A 17,687-nucleotide genomic window follows, 5' to 3' on the forward strand; every position below is an offset into this window, starting at 1 on the left:
AAGGCTTCATGGTGAGGTATGTGGGGGAAATTAAGAATTTGTTATATTACCTGAGATGGAAGTGTAGCTATGGAGTTGAAACAGAGATCACATATCGCTTTCCAAATAAACCTTAAAATAGTAGAATAATGTATGTCGATAGCCGAGTAAGCTAATTTACCATTCGCGTTCGATGACGTTATCCATTCTTATGAAGAGACAATATTCGTGGATATAATGTTAAAGTAGAACCATATAGTTCTTGCGAATTTACAATGAAGCACGGCATGCTTTAAAGTTTCAATATTATTGCAAACATGGCAAGTATACTGATTACCAATGAATTTGCAAACACGAAGTTTCACAAGCAGAGCGCCTGTACACAAAGATTATATTTGCACCCAAAACAATTTATGTCCATATAAGAAATTTGTTTGTCCACTTATTGACAACCAATTAATTAAGACGTAGGAATCTAGAAATAATTTATGGTCATAATTCTTATGCAAAAAATATGGACTCACTTAAGCTAATTCGGGCAATTTCAACTGAGTACAAATTATAGAAGCAACTCATGAAGAATGTGATATCACAACTTGAATTTGAAGTTTGAAGAACAAAGCCGGGTTGAAGTGAAAAACTTGATAAATTTTAGAGAAGAAGGTTGAAATTTTATTCAAGTCGAAGTAATTGTATACATACTCCTAAAAACAAAGTCAAAGAAAGAAATTTAAAAAACCATAATCCCTCGAATCAATAATGTAATCATCATGTAAAGTTTTTTTACGGGGAAAAATTATCCTCCCATACGAGGAACAATAATAAGAACAAAACTACCAAATTACGAAAATATAAAAATAAAATGAAACGTCTACAATAATATGATTTTGTTCAACAATTGCGATACTCGAGTGAAGTTGATAGCTCTCAAGTGTATGTTATATAACAATATTCAGTTACTTTTTTGGGTCAATATGGATAGGTTAATGATACGCACTTATTATAGAAAAATGGTTGCTTGGTGCTGAATACATATTTTTCATGGAGGTGTTTATAGAAAGAATAGTAAAGTTATTTCCATAATACTACTTTTTAGATCAAAAAACTTATCCATTCCCACAATATCCATAAATCTCATGAATATCTTTCATATATCGATGACTTCATTTAGAACCTATCAAACTAAAAATATACAAACAACTTCTACAGTTCTAAATCAAACAAAGACTTCTGAAATTTACATTTTTGAATACTAAAATAAATCGACCTTCATTGCCATGCAGTCACCACAATATTCGATTAAGGGATGGGTTTTTCTTTCGATGATTTCGACTTGCTGAAAAATTAATAAACAATATTCTACGATGATGAATAATAGCGATAAAAGTTTGTTCCCCCTTAACTTAGTTAAAGTGCTCATATTGATTTTTAACGCATATTACAAAAATTCTAACTTATACATGGAAGTGGAATTCAAATAAGAATTTGGGCCGGGGGGAGGGATGGGTTTTAAGTCTTAGAACACTAGGTAAATCATAAATGGGTTTAGAGCCAAAAGATAATATTAAGAAAATAAATTCATAGGAGTAATTTACATGTCTAACCTCTCTTTTCTTTACTACTATCTAACATACCCTAGGTTAAATAAAATTACCCCGATTAGAAGATACAAATAGTCTTCTCGGTTTCATGAAATAATTTCTCAATAATAAGTTTCCATCTTTAAAAAAAGTTGTCTTTCCCATTTAAAAGAATGTTTCTCTAACCTTTTGCCCCAAAGAAAATCGACCATAACTTTCTCTTCTTTAATTAACCGAGAGAAAACTCATCCACACTTTTTATTCTTCACCTGGAGAAAACTTAGAAGAACAAGATGCTTAATGGATTAAATTTCTTCTTTTACAATTATCTCTTTTTTTTTCAACGATAGATTGATGCATCGTGCATGTTTTTGTATTTCTTATTCTTAAAGCCAAGATATCAATCTTTTTCTTAAAAAAATCTTTCAGATCTTGTCCCACTCTTTCTCTCTCTAAAATCATGTTTTCTCAAGAAATGCATGAAAAGTAATTATATATTTCGCAAACATTTTGTATATGCTCATAACATTTTCTTGACTCAAAAAGCATGTTTACGTTTTATAATTCTGAATGAGCGTGTTTGTTTTACAGCTGGCAAAACCCTCAAATTTCTTGTAGCACTTCTTTGATTTTGTATAAATTGTGGGAATTTTACCAATATTTTCTAAAATCTGACAAAAAATAACATGTTTTACAAACATAACAGCGAGACCCTCAAAATGACTTTATCGGCAGTAGAATTGTACAGATTTTCTGTAAAGTTTAACATTTCGATTGTTTTACTTTTTTTATTTTATCATTCCATGAATTACAAACACTTGTCTGAGCACTTATATTTTACAAATTTACAGACGAGACTGTGGTTGTATGTGATTTTGCACGTGGATGAATTTGTGGTCGAACCTAACTATAAGCATTTTTCACTCGGGATGTTAGTCAAGATTTACAATACAAGCGCAAATGAAGAGAGTTGAATGAACTTGGTTGTTACTGCATGAATTGAAGGATAAATGGAAAAAATCTTCAAGTTATTAGTTCTTGTAATGGATGTTGCAATTGATTATGTCGTAATGAGTGTCTTTTAATTTTAATTAATATCGAGAAATACGTTAAAAATGTTGAGAGTTAACGGAAAATGCTAGAAGATATCACAAAAATGTTAGAAATACCACAACGATTTTAACAATACTCCCTCCGTCTCAAAATGAATGACCTAATCTCTATTTGGGGTTGTCCAATTTTAGAGCCCTATTTCTAAAAATAAAGAAATGAACTTTTCGCTATTTCCAGTAATACCCATTACTATAAATTTTATGACAACTTTATTTAAAGGTAAGTTCAACTTTTTCATTGTAAATAAAAAAAGTTAATGAGGATACAATTGGAAAAACCATGTTATTTTTGAAAGTCAAACAACAATTAATGATGTTCCCTTAATAAGTTGGGTTTTCAAAATAAGTCATTCATTTTGGGACTGAGGGAGTATTTTTTATTATATTTGAGTATATCCATATAATGTTTAGCCTACATTGATGAAGATTGGATCACATGACTCTTTCTTAGTTATTCACTCATTTCATATAAGTGGCAGTACAATTTTGGTCGCTAACATCTATATCATGATCGGGTAACATGTGTATTTACATAATAAATAATCATTGAATGGTATGAAAGCATCAATATAAAAGAATAAATATATAAAACTTTGCGGAAAATCTATATTCTTCTACTGTAGTTAAATCTAACTTATTTATGTTTGTAAAAATATGATAATTTTTTAGAATTTAGAAGATGGTGGTGGAGTTGCCAAAATTTATGCAGAAATCAAAAAAACGCTACAAGAAAATTTATGAATTTTTTTTTAACAATGCATATCATGCTGTTAGAATAAGTAAAATGGTATAGAAATATTGAAAATGTCAGCATAATATATATCAATTTACATGCATATTTTAAATGAAAATAAGATTGAATATTTATTGAAAAATATAATTGTGATGTTTAAATGAGTAAAATTTCTGAAAAAATTGAAAATTTGTTAATATAAACTAAGTAACTCAAAGAACATGTTATACCTAAGTATGTTGCTTGAATCAATAAAATACTTGATAAATAATCAAACTTTTATTCTCCTGCTCTAACCAAGTAATAACACATGTTATATATAATTATGTTGTTAAAATCAATAAAATGATATTGAAAACTGTTTTAGTCTAATTTAAGAAAATAAAAAAATATGTTATTTATAAGTATGTTGTCAAAATAAATTAAATGCTAGTAGATAAATAATCAAACTTTTGTTCACCTACTCTAACCAAGTCATAGCACGTGTGACGCATATAATGCTATACATATCAGCCTAAACACATACTTTTAATGAAAACAAGATTGTACTGATTCAAAATTCAACTTATCTTGTTACCAAACAAGTGAGAAGACGTGTTACATTTAAATCTGTTGTTAGAACTAAAAAAAATGCTATAACAAGATTCCATATATTTTAAGATGAAAATACCTTAATGATGAATTTTGGCAACAACAGATTTTGGAAATAAATTTTTGCCATAAAAATTTTTCTCTTATAATTTACGGAAAAAATATTGATTAACTCAACCGTAAGAAACCTTTGGTTTAGTTATAGTTTAATCCTATATATTAAAATAGCTCAGTTGGTTACATGAGGGATAAGTCTGGCCGTTTATTTTTATTGGGATTTTGACATAAATCAAATCTGACGGCTGGTATAAAATCCTCTTCATGTAAATTAAATCAAAGTAAAAGGGTATTAGTGTCAATCGACCCAAATCGATTAGAATATTCCTACAATAACTACTACCCGCGTATTTCTCTCCCGATCCACGATTTTCTATCAGGATTTACAACTTTTATTTATGAGTTAGTTAATATCTCTTCTCTATTTCTTCTCCCTTATCTTCGTTATTCTGTCCAAAATCGACATCGTCTTTATATACTGATTGTTCTCTGTTCTTTTCATCTCTAGAGGGTTCTTCTTAGGAATGTTGATTTAAATGTCATCTCTGGCGTTAGCCAAGTGGAACCTAGTATATATTTATAGAAGGGAAATATTGAGAGAAAATAAATTGCTTGAGGCTTTGGACTCATAAAAAAGTACACTCTTGGACTTATTTTACATTTCATGTATTATTTTGGTATTATAGTCTTCATCTTAGGAGTGGATATATGGTTAATTACCCCCTATTTTTGGACCTTAGACTCAAAAAATTTGCATGAAAAGTCCAAAATATGGGTCCAAATAGGGAATTAAACCCACCCAGGATTTTTTATTGTGGAAAAAAAACCCAAAAGTGTAAAAGTTGTTCTTTCCATCTCGAGGCCATAATACTTTCCTCTATTTCCCATTCTACCCTTCCATATATATATAAGGGTTATGTCTCGATTGTCCCCCAAAAGTGTGATCTGATTCCCGCGTGGCCCCCTTAAGTATAAGAAATACTGAGATGGCCGCCTTTTATGTGTTTTCTTATGCATTGTGTTAGAAGTGAGTCGAATATGGATTGGTATCGAACCCGGTTAAACCTACCGAAGCTTGGACCCATTAGCGGAGTTGATTACTGAGACAGAGCTGGTATGTGAAGCAGTGCTCTGAGGCAAAGCTGGACTCCGAGACAGAGCGGGAATGCGAAGCTAGGCTTATGTCGGTGATTAGTGTTTATTCTTGTATAATGTCGGTTGTAGAGAGAGAGTCGGTGAGGTGGTGGAGTTAGGGTTTAGTGGCTATATAAACTAAACCTTAAGGAGATATCAGTAAGACACAATCTCACGAATCTCTTGTGTAAACTTGTTTGCTTATCATAGTGGAAATCATCGCGCCGTTGTCGCCGTGGAGTAGGTTTCACCAATCGAACCACGTAAATCTATGTGTTATGTTCTTGATTGTTCTTTACTATTCCTATTGCTTGTCTTGGATTACTCGTATTGCACATTAACCCTGACTTGACACAACAAACTTGTATCAGAGCTGTGGTTTTGAGGTTTCTGTGATGGCGAAATACGAGATAGAGAAATTCGATGGAAGTAACGATTTTAATCTTTGTAAGATTAAGATTCGAGCAGTATTAGTTCAACAGGGTCTGCTGAAGACGTTGGATGGGAAGGCTGCACTCGTTGAATCACTTTCAGAAGCCGAGAAGGATGATCTCATGGAGAGAGCTCATGGTCAGATTCTACTCTGTTTGAGCAATGAGGTCTTGTGGGAAGTAGCGACGAAAACTACAGCCAATGGGCTATGGAGTAAGCTGGAGACAAGGTATATGACGAAATTTCTAACTAATCGTTTGTATCTAAAGAAGAAATTATTTAGTTTACAAATGTTAGAAGGGGAATCGTTGAAAGACCATATGGATGAACTCAACCGAGTATTCTTAGATTTGGCAAACATAGATGTCAAATTTGAAGAAGAAGATAAGGAAGTACTATTGCTTGCATCCCTGCCACCATCATATGAAAGCTTCGTTGATTCTTTTATGTCTGGAAAAACAACTACAACCTTTGAGGATGTTAAAGCAACATTGAACTCGAAGGAGTTGAGACGGAGGTCAATGGAAGAAAGCAATTCAGGTGATAGTTTGGTGGTAAGGGGAAGGACGCAGCATGTGGTCGATGGGAAGGGCCGTTCTCGGTCTAAATCGAAACCAAAGTAGTACAGACGCTTTAACTGTAAAAAAGAGGGACACTTCAAAAGGAATTGTCCTGAACTTAGGAAGAAGCCAGCAGAGGCAGCAGTCATCGAAGAAGATGATGGTAGTGTCTTGGCAATCATTAAAGAGTGTGATGAAGCTATGGTTCTGGCGATCAATGCCTGCTTCGCTGAAGATAGGTGGATTTTGGATACTGGTTGTACATTCCATGTATGTCCTCATAAGGAATGGTTTTCTACTTACAGAGTCATTAATGGCGGTAAGGTGTTAATGGAAAACGACACTCCTTGTAAGGTGGTTGGAATTGGTACTATTCAGATCAAGATGCACGATGGTGTTGTGAGGACTATAACAGACATCAGACATGTTCCAAATTTGAAGAGGAATCTAATCTCTTTGGGAACTCTGGATGATAATGGTTGCAAATATGTTGGTGAAGGTGGTGTTCTTTGGGTTTCTAAGGGGAGTCTTACAGTTATGAAGGGGTTGAAAAAGAATGGTCAATATGTGCTACAGGGTAACACAGTTACCGGATCTGTAGCGGTGTCATCATCAGACAAGGAAGTTGAGACTACCAAGCTATGGCATATGCGGTTAGGGCATATGAGTGAAAAGGAGATGGCTATACTGAGCAAGCAGGGTTTATTCTGTGGGCAGAAGGTTGGAAAACTGGAATTATGTGAACATTGCGTCTTCGGGAAGCAATGTCGGGTAAAGTTTAGTACGGCGGTTCATAACACCAAAGGAACTCTGAATTACATCCATTCAGATCTTTGGGGTCCCTCTCGGGTTAGCTCACATAGTGGGGGTAGATACATGTTAACCTTGATAGATGATTTTTCCAGAAAAGTATGGGTCTACATACTGAAACGCAAAGATGAGACATTCTTCAAGTTCAAGCAGTGGAAGACCTTGATCGAGAAGCAGACTGGAAAATCGATCAAACGCTTGAGAACTGACAATGGCATGGAATTTTGCGGAAATAAGTTTAATAGGTTATGTGTAGACGAAGGGATAGTGAGACACCATACGGTCAGAAAGACCCCACAGCAGAATGGGGTGGCGGAACGTCGTTGTATGCTTTCGAATGCAGGGGTGTTGGAGGTGTTCTGGGCTGAAGGAGTGAACACAGGAGCGTATCTGGTAAATATTTCACCCTGTACATCTATTGAGTGTAAAACTCCTAATGAGGTGTGGTCTGGTTATCCTGGTAATTATGAGAACTTGAGAATCTTTGGTTGTTCGGCTTATGCACATGTTAAAGAAGGTAAACTTGATCCGAGGGCTAAGAAATGTTTATTTCTTGGGTATGAGCCTGGAGTTAAGGGTTATCGGTTGTGGAATCCGGATGGAAAATCGAAGAAGTTTCTCATAAGTAGAGATGTTACTTTTGAAAAGTTAGCCATGGTAATTCAGAAGGTAACGCCTGTAGATGCTCGGGAGGGTGTTGGTAAACAGGTGGAGCAGGAAGATCACGGAGAGCAGGTGAAGCTTGAGATAGACACTCCGGAAGAGGTTCGGCCTCAAGTAGATGAGCAAGTCGAGGAAGATGAACCAGAGCTAGTTCATTACAGTGTTGCGAGGAACAGGGGAAGGAGAGACATCCGGGCACCGGAAAGGTATGGGATGGCAGATATGGTTGCATTCGCACTTAGTGTGAGAGAAAGCATTGATGGAGGTGAACCATGCACCTATGAAGAAGCTATGAGGAGCGATGATTCACGGCAGTGGTCTCTTGCCATGAATGAAGAGATTGAGTCTCTTCGGAAGAACCAGGTCTGGAAATTAGCCGAGTTGCCTAAGGGTCGGAAGATTGTTGATAGCAAATGGGTTTTCAAGAAGAAGGAAGGAATCCCAGGGATGGAAGATGCACGTTACAAAGCACGGTTAATAGCTAAGGATTTTACACAGCGAGAAGGGATAGACTTCAATGAGGTATTTTCTCCTGTTGTTAAACATAGCTCTATTAAAGTGATACTTGCTATGGTTGCTTTGTATGATATGGAATTGGAGCAGCTTGATGTTAAGACTGCGTTCTTACATGGAGAGTTGGAGGAACAAATCTATATGCGTCAGCTAGAGGGGTTTGAGATTCTCGGGAAAGAAGACCAGGTCTGTTTCCTGAAGAAGTCTTTGTATGGACTGAAACAGTCTCCTAGGCAGTGGTATAAGCCTTTTGACACGTTTATGGTTAAAAACGGCTATGACAGAAGCAGGTATGATAGCTGTGTGTACCACATGAAACTATCGGATGGTTTTTATGTGTATCTACTCCTGTATGTGGATGACATGCTGATAGCTTGCAAGGATATGTCGAAAATCCACATGTTAAAGGGTCAGTTAAAGGGTGAGTTTTAAAAGACTTGGGTGCCTCAAGGAAGATATTGGGTATGGAGATACGGAGAGACAGATCTGCTGGGAAACTGTTCTTGTCTCAGAAAACGTACATCGAGAAGGTGTTGGAACGTTTTGGTATGACTGGGACAAAACCTATCAGTACTCCATTGGCAGCACACTTCAAGCTTTCGGGTGAACTGTCACCAACAACTGATGACGAGACGGAGTACATGTCTCGGGTGCCTTATGAAAATCCAGTAGGTAGCATTATGTATGCTATGGTGTGCACAAGGCCTGATATTTCACATGCTGTTAGTGCAGTAAGCAGATACACGGGCAGACCTGGGAGAGGTCATTTGCAGGCTGTGAAATGGATACTACGGTATTTGGGAGGAACTACGGAGCTTGGTTTGGTTTACGACAGAAGGGCTGACACTTCTGGTTCGGTAGATGGGTTTGTAGATTCGGATTTTTCAGGGGATCTTGATAGGAAGAGGTCACTGACGGGCTATACGTTCACACTCTGCGGGAGTGCCATTAGTTGGGGAGCAGTGCTGCAGTCGGTGGTAGCGCTGTCTACAACGGAAGCTGAGTACATGGCAGAAACAGAGGCAGTGAAGGAGGCAATATGGCTAAGTGGTTCAGTTCGGGATTTGGGCCTGAAGTAGGAGATGACTGAGGTCTACTGCGACAACTAGAGTGCTATTCATTTGACCAAAAATCAAATTTATCACGAGAAAACTAAACACATTGACGTCAGGTATCACTTTATCAAGGACGTGATCTAATAAGGGAAGATCACGATGAAGAAGGTTTCTACTGCTGAGAATCCAGCGGATATTCTGACCAAGGCAGTTACAACTTTCAAGTTTAAGCATTGCTTAGATTTGATTGGGATTTCCAGATGTTAGCCCTAGCAGGGCTGGAGCGACGATGGCTCAGGGTCGTTGAGCTATGATGGTGACAGATCTAAGTCAAGAGAAGCATATTCAAGTCAAGGTGGAGAATTGTTAGAAGTAACTCGAATATGGATTGGTATCGAACTCGGTTAAACCTACCAAAGCTTGGACCCATTAGCGGAGCTGATTACTGATACTGAGCTGGTATGCGAAGCAGTGCTCCGAGGCAAAGCTGGACTCCGAGACAGAGCTGGAATGCGAAGCTAGGCTTATGTCGGTGATTAGTGTTTATTCGTGTATAATGCCGGTTGTAGAAAGAGTCGGTGAGGCGGTGGGGTTAGGGTTTAGTGGCTATATAAACTAAACCCTAAAGAGATACCAGTAAGACACAATCTCATGAATCTCTTGTGTAAACTTGTTTGCTTATCATAGTGGAAATCATCGCGCTGTTGTCGCCGTGAAGTAGGTCTCACCAACCGAACCACGTAAATCTCTGTGTTCTGTTCTTGATTGTTCTTTACTATTCCTATTGCTTGTCTCTGATTACTCGTATTGTTCACATTAACTCCGATTTGGCATAACATCATAAGCCTTCGTCATGTCCATCTTTAGAGAGAATCGTCCCTTACAAGCATGTGAAAGGTTCACAGAATGTACTAGTTCTTGGGTAATTATTATGTTGTCTAATATCTGTCTATCTGGGACAAAAGCAGTTTTGAGTCCACATAATACAATCTTCTAGGTAACGTCGAATCATGTTGGCTATAGGTTTTTTGATGAACTTATAAATTGAGTTGCATAGTAAAGTAGGCTGAAAATCTGTGGCCATACTTGGACTACGTGCCTTAGGAATTAGCAAGTGTTGTGGTGTTAATAGTTGGATCTATAGAACCTGAGATAAAGGTGGATTGAATGTGTGTGAGGGGCCGAAATCGCAGGTTAAGAAGTCAATTGAATCGGGTCGTTGACCGAAAGTCGGACCTTCACATGTTAATATTTTTATGGGCACCGACATCTTTGGGCTCAACCTGTGACAAGAGACAAAACACATGTGAAGTCAAAGTCAGGTCAACAGTTTGTCAACATTCGGTCAATTTTCGGGATGTATTCTGGCGGGCGGTACACGGGTAGACATGTGGCGAACAATGGAGGCCATCGCATCTAAATTCCATATTCTTGTTGAACAGCGAAGTGGGACCATCGTGAATTATCCAGTGTAGCGCGTCTCAGCGAGCTTCGGTAGTCCTGACACTGCCTTTTAATCTCGTCCGTTGCCTTCCGCGTACTTCAGATCAGCGCACGAGATCTCTCAGCCGGGAAGACGTTCCAATACACCACGTTGCAGCTTAGCTTCGGTAGTCCCTTGCTCGTGTTTTAATCGCAGCCGCAACCTCCCGCGTCATCAAGATCCAACGGTTGCTGCGATTCAGCTCCATTGCTTATTATTCCTTGCAACCCGAAGCTGGTTAGTCTTCATGCTCCCGGCCACGTGGCACTCTCCCGTCCACCCAGATCCCGTGCTCTCTTCCATCCAAGGGCTGCTGCTTCGTCTCACCCTATTAAGTTATACCCGGCCACACTTTAACATCCGAAACCCCAGCCAAACCCTAGCCGCCTCCCTATCTGTTAAGGGGTTTTATAAATCCAAAAATGACCTTCATTTTTTCAGTTTTTACCTATTTAACCCAACCAAAAACCCTAAACCTATATAATAACTCTTGATCCTCCATTAAAGCTAGACTTGCAAACCCTCTCATCTCCCTCTTCTCAATATTCCTCTTCTCTACTCAACCTATCCCTCTTCTCACCTATTTCTTTCTCTCTTTTCTACTACTAAATCTATCTTCTCCATTATTTTTCCATCTTTCTCTACTACTACTTCTTCTATACCACTGTTCTTTCTTCCATTAATAGTCTTCTCCTTCTTTCTTCCATATTCTTCTATCATCTTTATCCCCTTTCATCTCTTCTTTCCAACTTCTATCTACATCTAATTTCTTCTTTTTCTTTCTTTTTCTTATTTGGGTCGCAATAAAATAGCTATTACTTGGATTTCTTGGAGTACAATTCTTGAACACAAATGGAGCAAATCTTGGATAAAATGGAGATACATGGGAATATGGATTTTGAACATTCTTGGTGATTTCTTTCCATTAATTTCTTAGTATTTTCATTTATTTTACAATGTCAATGAATGTCACTCTAGATTCCATGTATAGTTAATTTAGCAATCTAAGGTTGTGAATGAAACCCATTTTGGATCTTTATAATACTTGTTCTTGATTAATTAAATCCTTTGATGTGCTTTAATGTCTATTGATTGTTTATCTATATGGATTGGATTTTTTTTCCATTACTCATGCCTCATAATTAAATATTTCATACTTTCGTTAAATTGTTAGATGGAGTATGCTTTTTAGATGATGAATAATAGTTAAGTGATCCGAATCTTTATAAGGAAGACAATTAGAATTAGTAATTATAAAATTGTTTTATCTAGAATATCATCCGGAATCCAAATAGTTCATTATATTGGATCCCGAGTAAATACAAAAGAGATTTAAGTAATTAAGTGCTTGTTTTATAAAGTGAAATTATGTGGTGGATTTTATAACCTTAGATATCTTCTCCCCTCTCTTAGATAGTTTAGTTAGTTTCATGTGTTTTCTTATTTCTTATATATCAATCATCAATTTTATGAGGGGTGTGTGTGTGTTTTAGTCTAAGTTAGATATTGACATCTTGATTATTGGGTTAAACTCGCCATTAATATCTGAAGTTACCTACCTATCCCTTGGGACGATACTCGATCTTATTTTCAATACTATAACTTGACCCCGTATACTTGCGGGAATAGACCTAGTTTAGGCCTATCAAGTTTTTGGCGCCGCTGCCGGGGATAGGTTTAGTAGTTTGGATATTGTTTGCTTGTTTTGTTCATTAGTTTAGTGTTATTTGTTAACTTAGACGTTTTTGTTTATTTTCGTAGTTTCTGACTCTTTCTTGTTTTCAGGAACTACTTTAAGAAAAAAAAAAGCCAAAAAGCGAAATAGGAACGAAGGAAAAGAAAGAAATCGAAGGAAAAAACGAAACGAGAGGAGCATCCGCTAGTATCGTATTCTATCTCTTTCTTTCTTACTTGTGTGTGATTGGTTGGATAAGTTTTGATTTGCATTGATAGCTTGTTTGTTAGTTCCTTGAGCATTGTGAGATCATGGCACGTTATTCTAACGGTTGGCCATTTCATGTTGATGATGACCTTGATCTGAGGAGTTCCATCACTACCCGACCTGGTATGACCTTCGGGGAATACCAGCAGATGAGTAGAAACGAGCCTGACCGACCTGGTATGACATTTGGGGATTATCAACGAATGTCTAGAAACGGTCCGATTAGTGAGTGGAGTAGACCAGAACCTGATCGATCTCGTATGACATTAGGAGAATACCGACAAATGTATAGAGATGGTCAAATTAGTGATGGATATGGTCCGACACTAAATATGTATGAGAGACCTTATAGTCCACACTATTCTGAGACCAATGATTTTAGAGGCAGGTATGATCCTAGTATGTACGGTGGGAGTTATTATTAAGAGTCTTCATTTAATTACACTTGTGAGCCTTATCATGAAGAGACTCTTGAAGATAAATCTCAATTAGAGTCTGTGAGTCGTCTGACTGAAATGATGTTACAACTTGAAGAGACACAAGATCGATTTGAACAGACGCAGATTCAAATGCAACAAGAGTTACATCAGAGGTTTGAGTCTCTAAATCATCAATTAGAATCTCTAAATCATCCATTAGAGATGATGATGTCACAGTTATTAGCCGACGAGGAAGGGGTTTTACCACCCCAAACTCAAGAGGGTACTAGGTCCGATGGCGAGGGTAATACGTCTAACCCTAGTACTAAGTTAAATGTCGACGAATCAACTGAGAGGACCCAAGAGCTTGAACAAACTGATAACCTTGTTGTCTCGTTTCCTCACCATGTGTCATCTCATCATGATAGGACTACATTAGACTTTGAGATTCAAGATGGTGGCTCTATGAACAAGTATGGGGGTGACACTATTTTGAACTTTTCGATTTTCGACACTTGTAGGGAGTCAGTCTTAGATGCCAGACATGATGTTATAGCTGACTATGAGGCTTTAGATGCCTTTGAGGACATCAATGACATAGTACCTAGAGACATGTTGGATAGTTTGTCGGACCATTTACCTAAGGAAACCATGGACCTTGACTTGGTCCCTGAGCCTATTGCCTTACCTTTAGAGTCCAGTTCAACCGTTCACGTGATCTCAGACTCGGTCGTTGATCCCTTTTGGGACATTTCAGACTTCTTTCCTAGAGTGTCTATGGACATAGTGGATGTTCTATCCACTAAGCTTCCAGATGACTTTTTGCCTTCGACTGACCTCTTAGCCCTTCACTTGTATGTCGATCCTTTTGACGACTTCTTAGTCGTCGCCCCTAGCATTTATGGTTACTTAGTGGACCGTGCATCCACTAAGTTTGGGGATGGCTTATTTTCTTCAATCGTCTTACTTGCACTATATGGTTTGTACACAGTTGTGAGACGATTTTCATTTGTATATAGCTTTCTTTGGGTTGACCCCGAAATTTTCCGTCATTTGCTTTATGAACGTTAGGCCGATTAATGTGTCTTGATGTTTGTGGGTATCATCTCTGGAAACCCTCCACGAGACATAACTCGTGTTCTTGTGTGAAATCAAGAGAATTAAAGGCTAATTGCATAGCTCAATGCAATCGTGTATACCCACGTTAGTGGTAGATTTGTATGTGGTCATGTCTTTTATGTGATTCATTCTCATGTAATTTGTTGATATTTTAGGAGCAATTCTTATATGTTTTACTTCTAAGGCGTGGTTTGTTCCAAGTTTGGGGATGGCGCGAGCTTGGCATCAACTTGGAACCTCTTTATACATGAGCCTTGGTAGTATCATCTTTTATCTCCTTCGGTTATGGTAATATCTCTCAACTCTTCTCTTTAGATTGACGTGCCTCTTTATCTTTTGGTGAGTGTATGCTTAGAACATTGAGGACAATGTTAGTTTTAAGTTTGGGGATGCGGGATATGACCATAACCAATGCATGACCATGGGTTTCAAAGACAAAAGGGTTCAAATTAGCCAAAATTTGAAAATTTTGAACATTTTAAGTAGATTTGCATGTGATTCTAGTGATAGTTTTAAGAATGTTGATGCATATATGTCGAGTTGACGAGTTTTGTGATTGCTAATGGCCTTTGCATGAAAGTCGAGTCTTTTTGTGTTTGTGTTGTGCCATGTGAGTTACATCTTAGTGGAGAAGAAACATTTCTAAGAGACCTAGAGTAGTCATTAGTGGAGACTTAACCCATGTGAGAGCTCAAAGCCTAAATTGCCATTCGAGTGTACTCTTCTGCGCTAACTCCGAGTAGAATGAAGAGCTACTCAACCTCGTAACTTATAAAAGAGCTCATTTGATCTCGTGTGCTCAATTTCCTTAGCCACTAGGAGTGACATTAGGATAGCAAATTAACCTTGCCCTTGTAGTCCATGAAACCCAATGAAAATGCCAACTAGAGGAAAGCGGATACTCCATCACCATCCATCATCTTAGATCCCGAGAATGAAGACATGAGATAAAGGAATGAAGAATGTCAAAAGCAAGTATGAAATGAAAGTTGATTGCAAGAATAGAGTTGTGTGTGTTGTATTTTGTTTTGGTTGTTTGTTTGTGTTATGAAAAGAAAAAGAAAAAAAAAAAAGAGAAAAAAAGAATGAAAAATGAAAAAAAAAGTGATTTGAAAAAAAAAAAAAAAAAAAGTGAAAAAAAAGTGAATTTTGAGTATGTTTGAGCATGTGTTAGCTCTCTTGTGTGAGTGATGTGATTGTATATATGTGTTGGTGTTTTTGTTCATGAATAAGTATTCGAGCAAGAAACAAATGTGGAAGTGCTTGAGAGGTTCTATCATGAAGAGGTCGACATTCTCGGGAATCCACCATCATTATTCCATCTCTAGTATCCGTTAACCTTTAGAAGACATTTTTAGAGGGTAGAATGGGTGAAAAGGGCGAGTGAGCTTCCCCACTCTATTTAGTGGCTAATTCCTTTTCGAAGATCATTCGTTCCAAAATGTTGTCCTCACCCCTTTTTATGTGTTGAGTCTATATTAGTGATCACACTCACACATACGAGCGAACCATTCTTGAGTGATTTCATTTTTGGAGTGTATGTCCGTGAGGCCGAAGTCGAGGCGAAATGTACTAACTTGGGAATCAAGGTTTTGTGACTTCGGAACATAGATGTGCTTATTATGGTATGACACTTGCATTTTAGGGTAAGATCATTAGTGAAGGGGCCTTTAGCTTTTACAAGAGCTTATTTACTTGATTCATTATGTGTTGACATGCTTAAACCCTTTACTATATGAACATGCTTATCTATGATTTGGATTTTGGACCCTTGTGTATTTGAAACCATGATGTTTGTGGGTGTCATCTATGGAAACCCTCACGAGACCACACTCGTCCACTAGGGCAACCTAGGGGTTTAACGGCTTGTTGCATACGCTAAATGCAACCGGGATGCCTCCGAAAGTGAGTTAGGTTCTTCTTTCATTTTGTTTTGCTCGAGGACTAGCAAAATCTAAGTTTGGGGACGTTTGATGGGTCCTAAAAATGTCCCATCGAAGTCGTTTAATTTAGCCAAGTTAGTCGGTTTCGAGTCTTTATTATAATAAAATGGTTGGTTTTCTTGATTAGGTGTCTTTTGCGGAGTTAGATGTGAAAAACGGTTAAAAACGAGGAAAAGATGCATGAAGGGTATTTTGGTCATTTGGAGTCAAGGACAATCTGGTAATTTGGCCAAGGTCAGTGCGTGGTTGAAAATTAGAGGTCGAGACGAGTCCGTAGGAGAAAACGGAAGTCAAATCGGAGTCCGGACGAGAGAATTATGTGAAGTCAAAGTCAGGTCAACAGTTTGTCAACATTCGGTCAATTTTCGGGATGTATTCTGGCGGGCGGTACACGGGTAGACATGTGGCGAACAATGGAGGCCATCGCATCTAAATTCCATATTCTTGTTGAACAGCGAAGTGGGACCATCGTGAATTATCTAGTGTAGCGCGTCTCAGCGAGCTTCGGTAGTCCTGATACTGCGTTTTAATCTCGTCCGTTGCCTTCCGCGTACTTCAGATCAGCGCACGAGATCTCTCTGCCGGGAAGACGTTCCAATACACCACGTTGCAGCTTAGCTTCGGTAATCCCTTGCTCGTGTTTTAATCGCAGCCGCAACCTCCCGCGTCATCAAGATCCAACGGTTGCTGCGATTTAGCTCCATTGCTTATTATTCCTTGCAACGCGAAGCTGGTTAGTCTTCATGTTCCCGGCCACGTGGCACTCTCCCGTCCACCCAGATCCCGTGCTCTCTTCCATCCAAGGGCTGCTGCGTCTCACCCTATTAAGTTATACCCGGCCACACTTTAACATCCGAAACCCCAGCCAAACCCTAGCCGCCTCCCTATCTGTTTAGGGGTTTTATAAATCCAAAAATGACCCTCCTTTTTTCAGTTTTTACCTATTTAACCCAACCAAAAACCCTAAACCTATATAATAACTCTTGATCCTCCATTAAAGCTAGACTTGCAAACCCTCTCATCTCCCTCTTCTCAATATTCCTCTTCTCTACTCAACCTATCCCTCTTCTCACCTATTTCTTTCTCTCTTTTCTACTACTAAATCTATCTTCTCCATTATTTTTCCATCTTTCTCTACTACTACTTCTTCTATACCACTGTTCTTTCTTCCATTAATAGTCTTCTCCTTCTTTCTTCCATATTCTTCTATCATCTTTATCCCCTTTCATCTCTTCTTTCCAACTTCTATCTACATCTAATTTCTTCTTTTTCTTTCTTTTTCTTATTTGGGTCGCAATAAAATAGCTATTACTTGGATTTCTTGGTGTACAATTCTTGAACACAAATGGAGCAAATCTTGGATAAAATGGAGATACATGGGAATATGGATTTTGAATATTCTTGGTGATTTCTTTCCATTAATTTCTTAGTATTTTCATTTATTTTACAATGTCAATGAATGTCACTCTAGATTCCATGTATAGTTAATTTAGCAATCTAAGGTTGTGAATGAAACCCATTTTGGATCTTTATAATACTTGTTCTTGATTAATTAAATCCTT

General features: G+C 37.7%; 1 protein-coding gene across 1 annotated transcript in view; it reads left to right on the plus strand.

The window, feature by feature from the left end:
* Window positions 1-15,275, plus strand: part of LOC147557697 (uncharacterized) — a 46,513-nt gene extending 31,238 nt beyond the window's left edge. The window contains exon 2 of the mRNA XM_086664282.1: window positions 12,791-15,275. Coding sequence (XP_086520408.1) covers window positions 13,160-14,134 — 975 coding nt within the window. The 5' untranslated portion in view covers window positions 12,791-13,159 and the 3' untranslated portion in view covers window positions 14,135-15,275. The remainder of the gene's footprint in view (window positions 1-12,790) is intronic.
* Window positions 15,276-17,687: the final 2,412 nt, after the last annotated feature.

The sequence above is a fragment of the Eschscholzia californica genome, unplaced genomic scaffold (assembly GCF_041429995.1).
Source record: "Eschscholzia californica isolate CP2 unplaced genomic scaffold, dmEscCali1.0.p SCAF_2, whole genome shotgun sequence".
Classification (NCBI taxonomy): domain Eukaryota; kingdom Viridiplantae; phylum Streptophyta; class Magnoliopsida; order Ranunculales; family Papaveraceae; genus Eschscholzia; species Eschscholzia californica.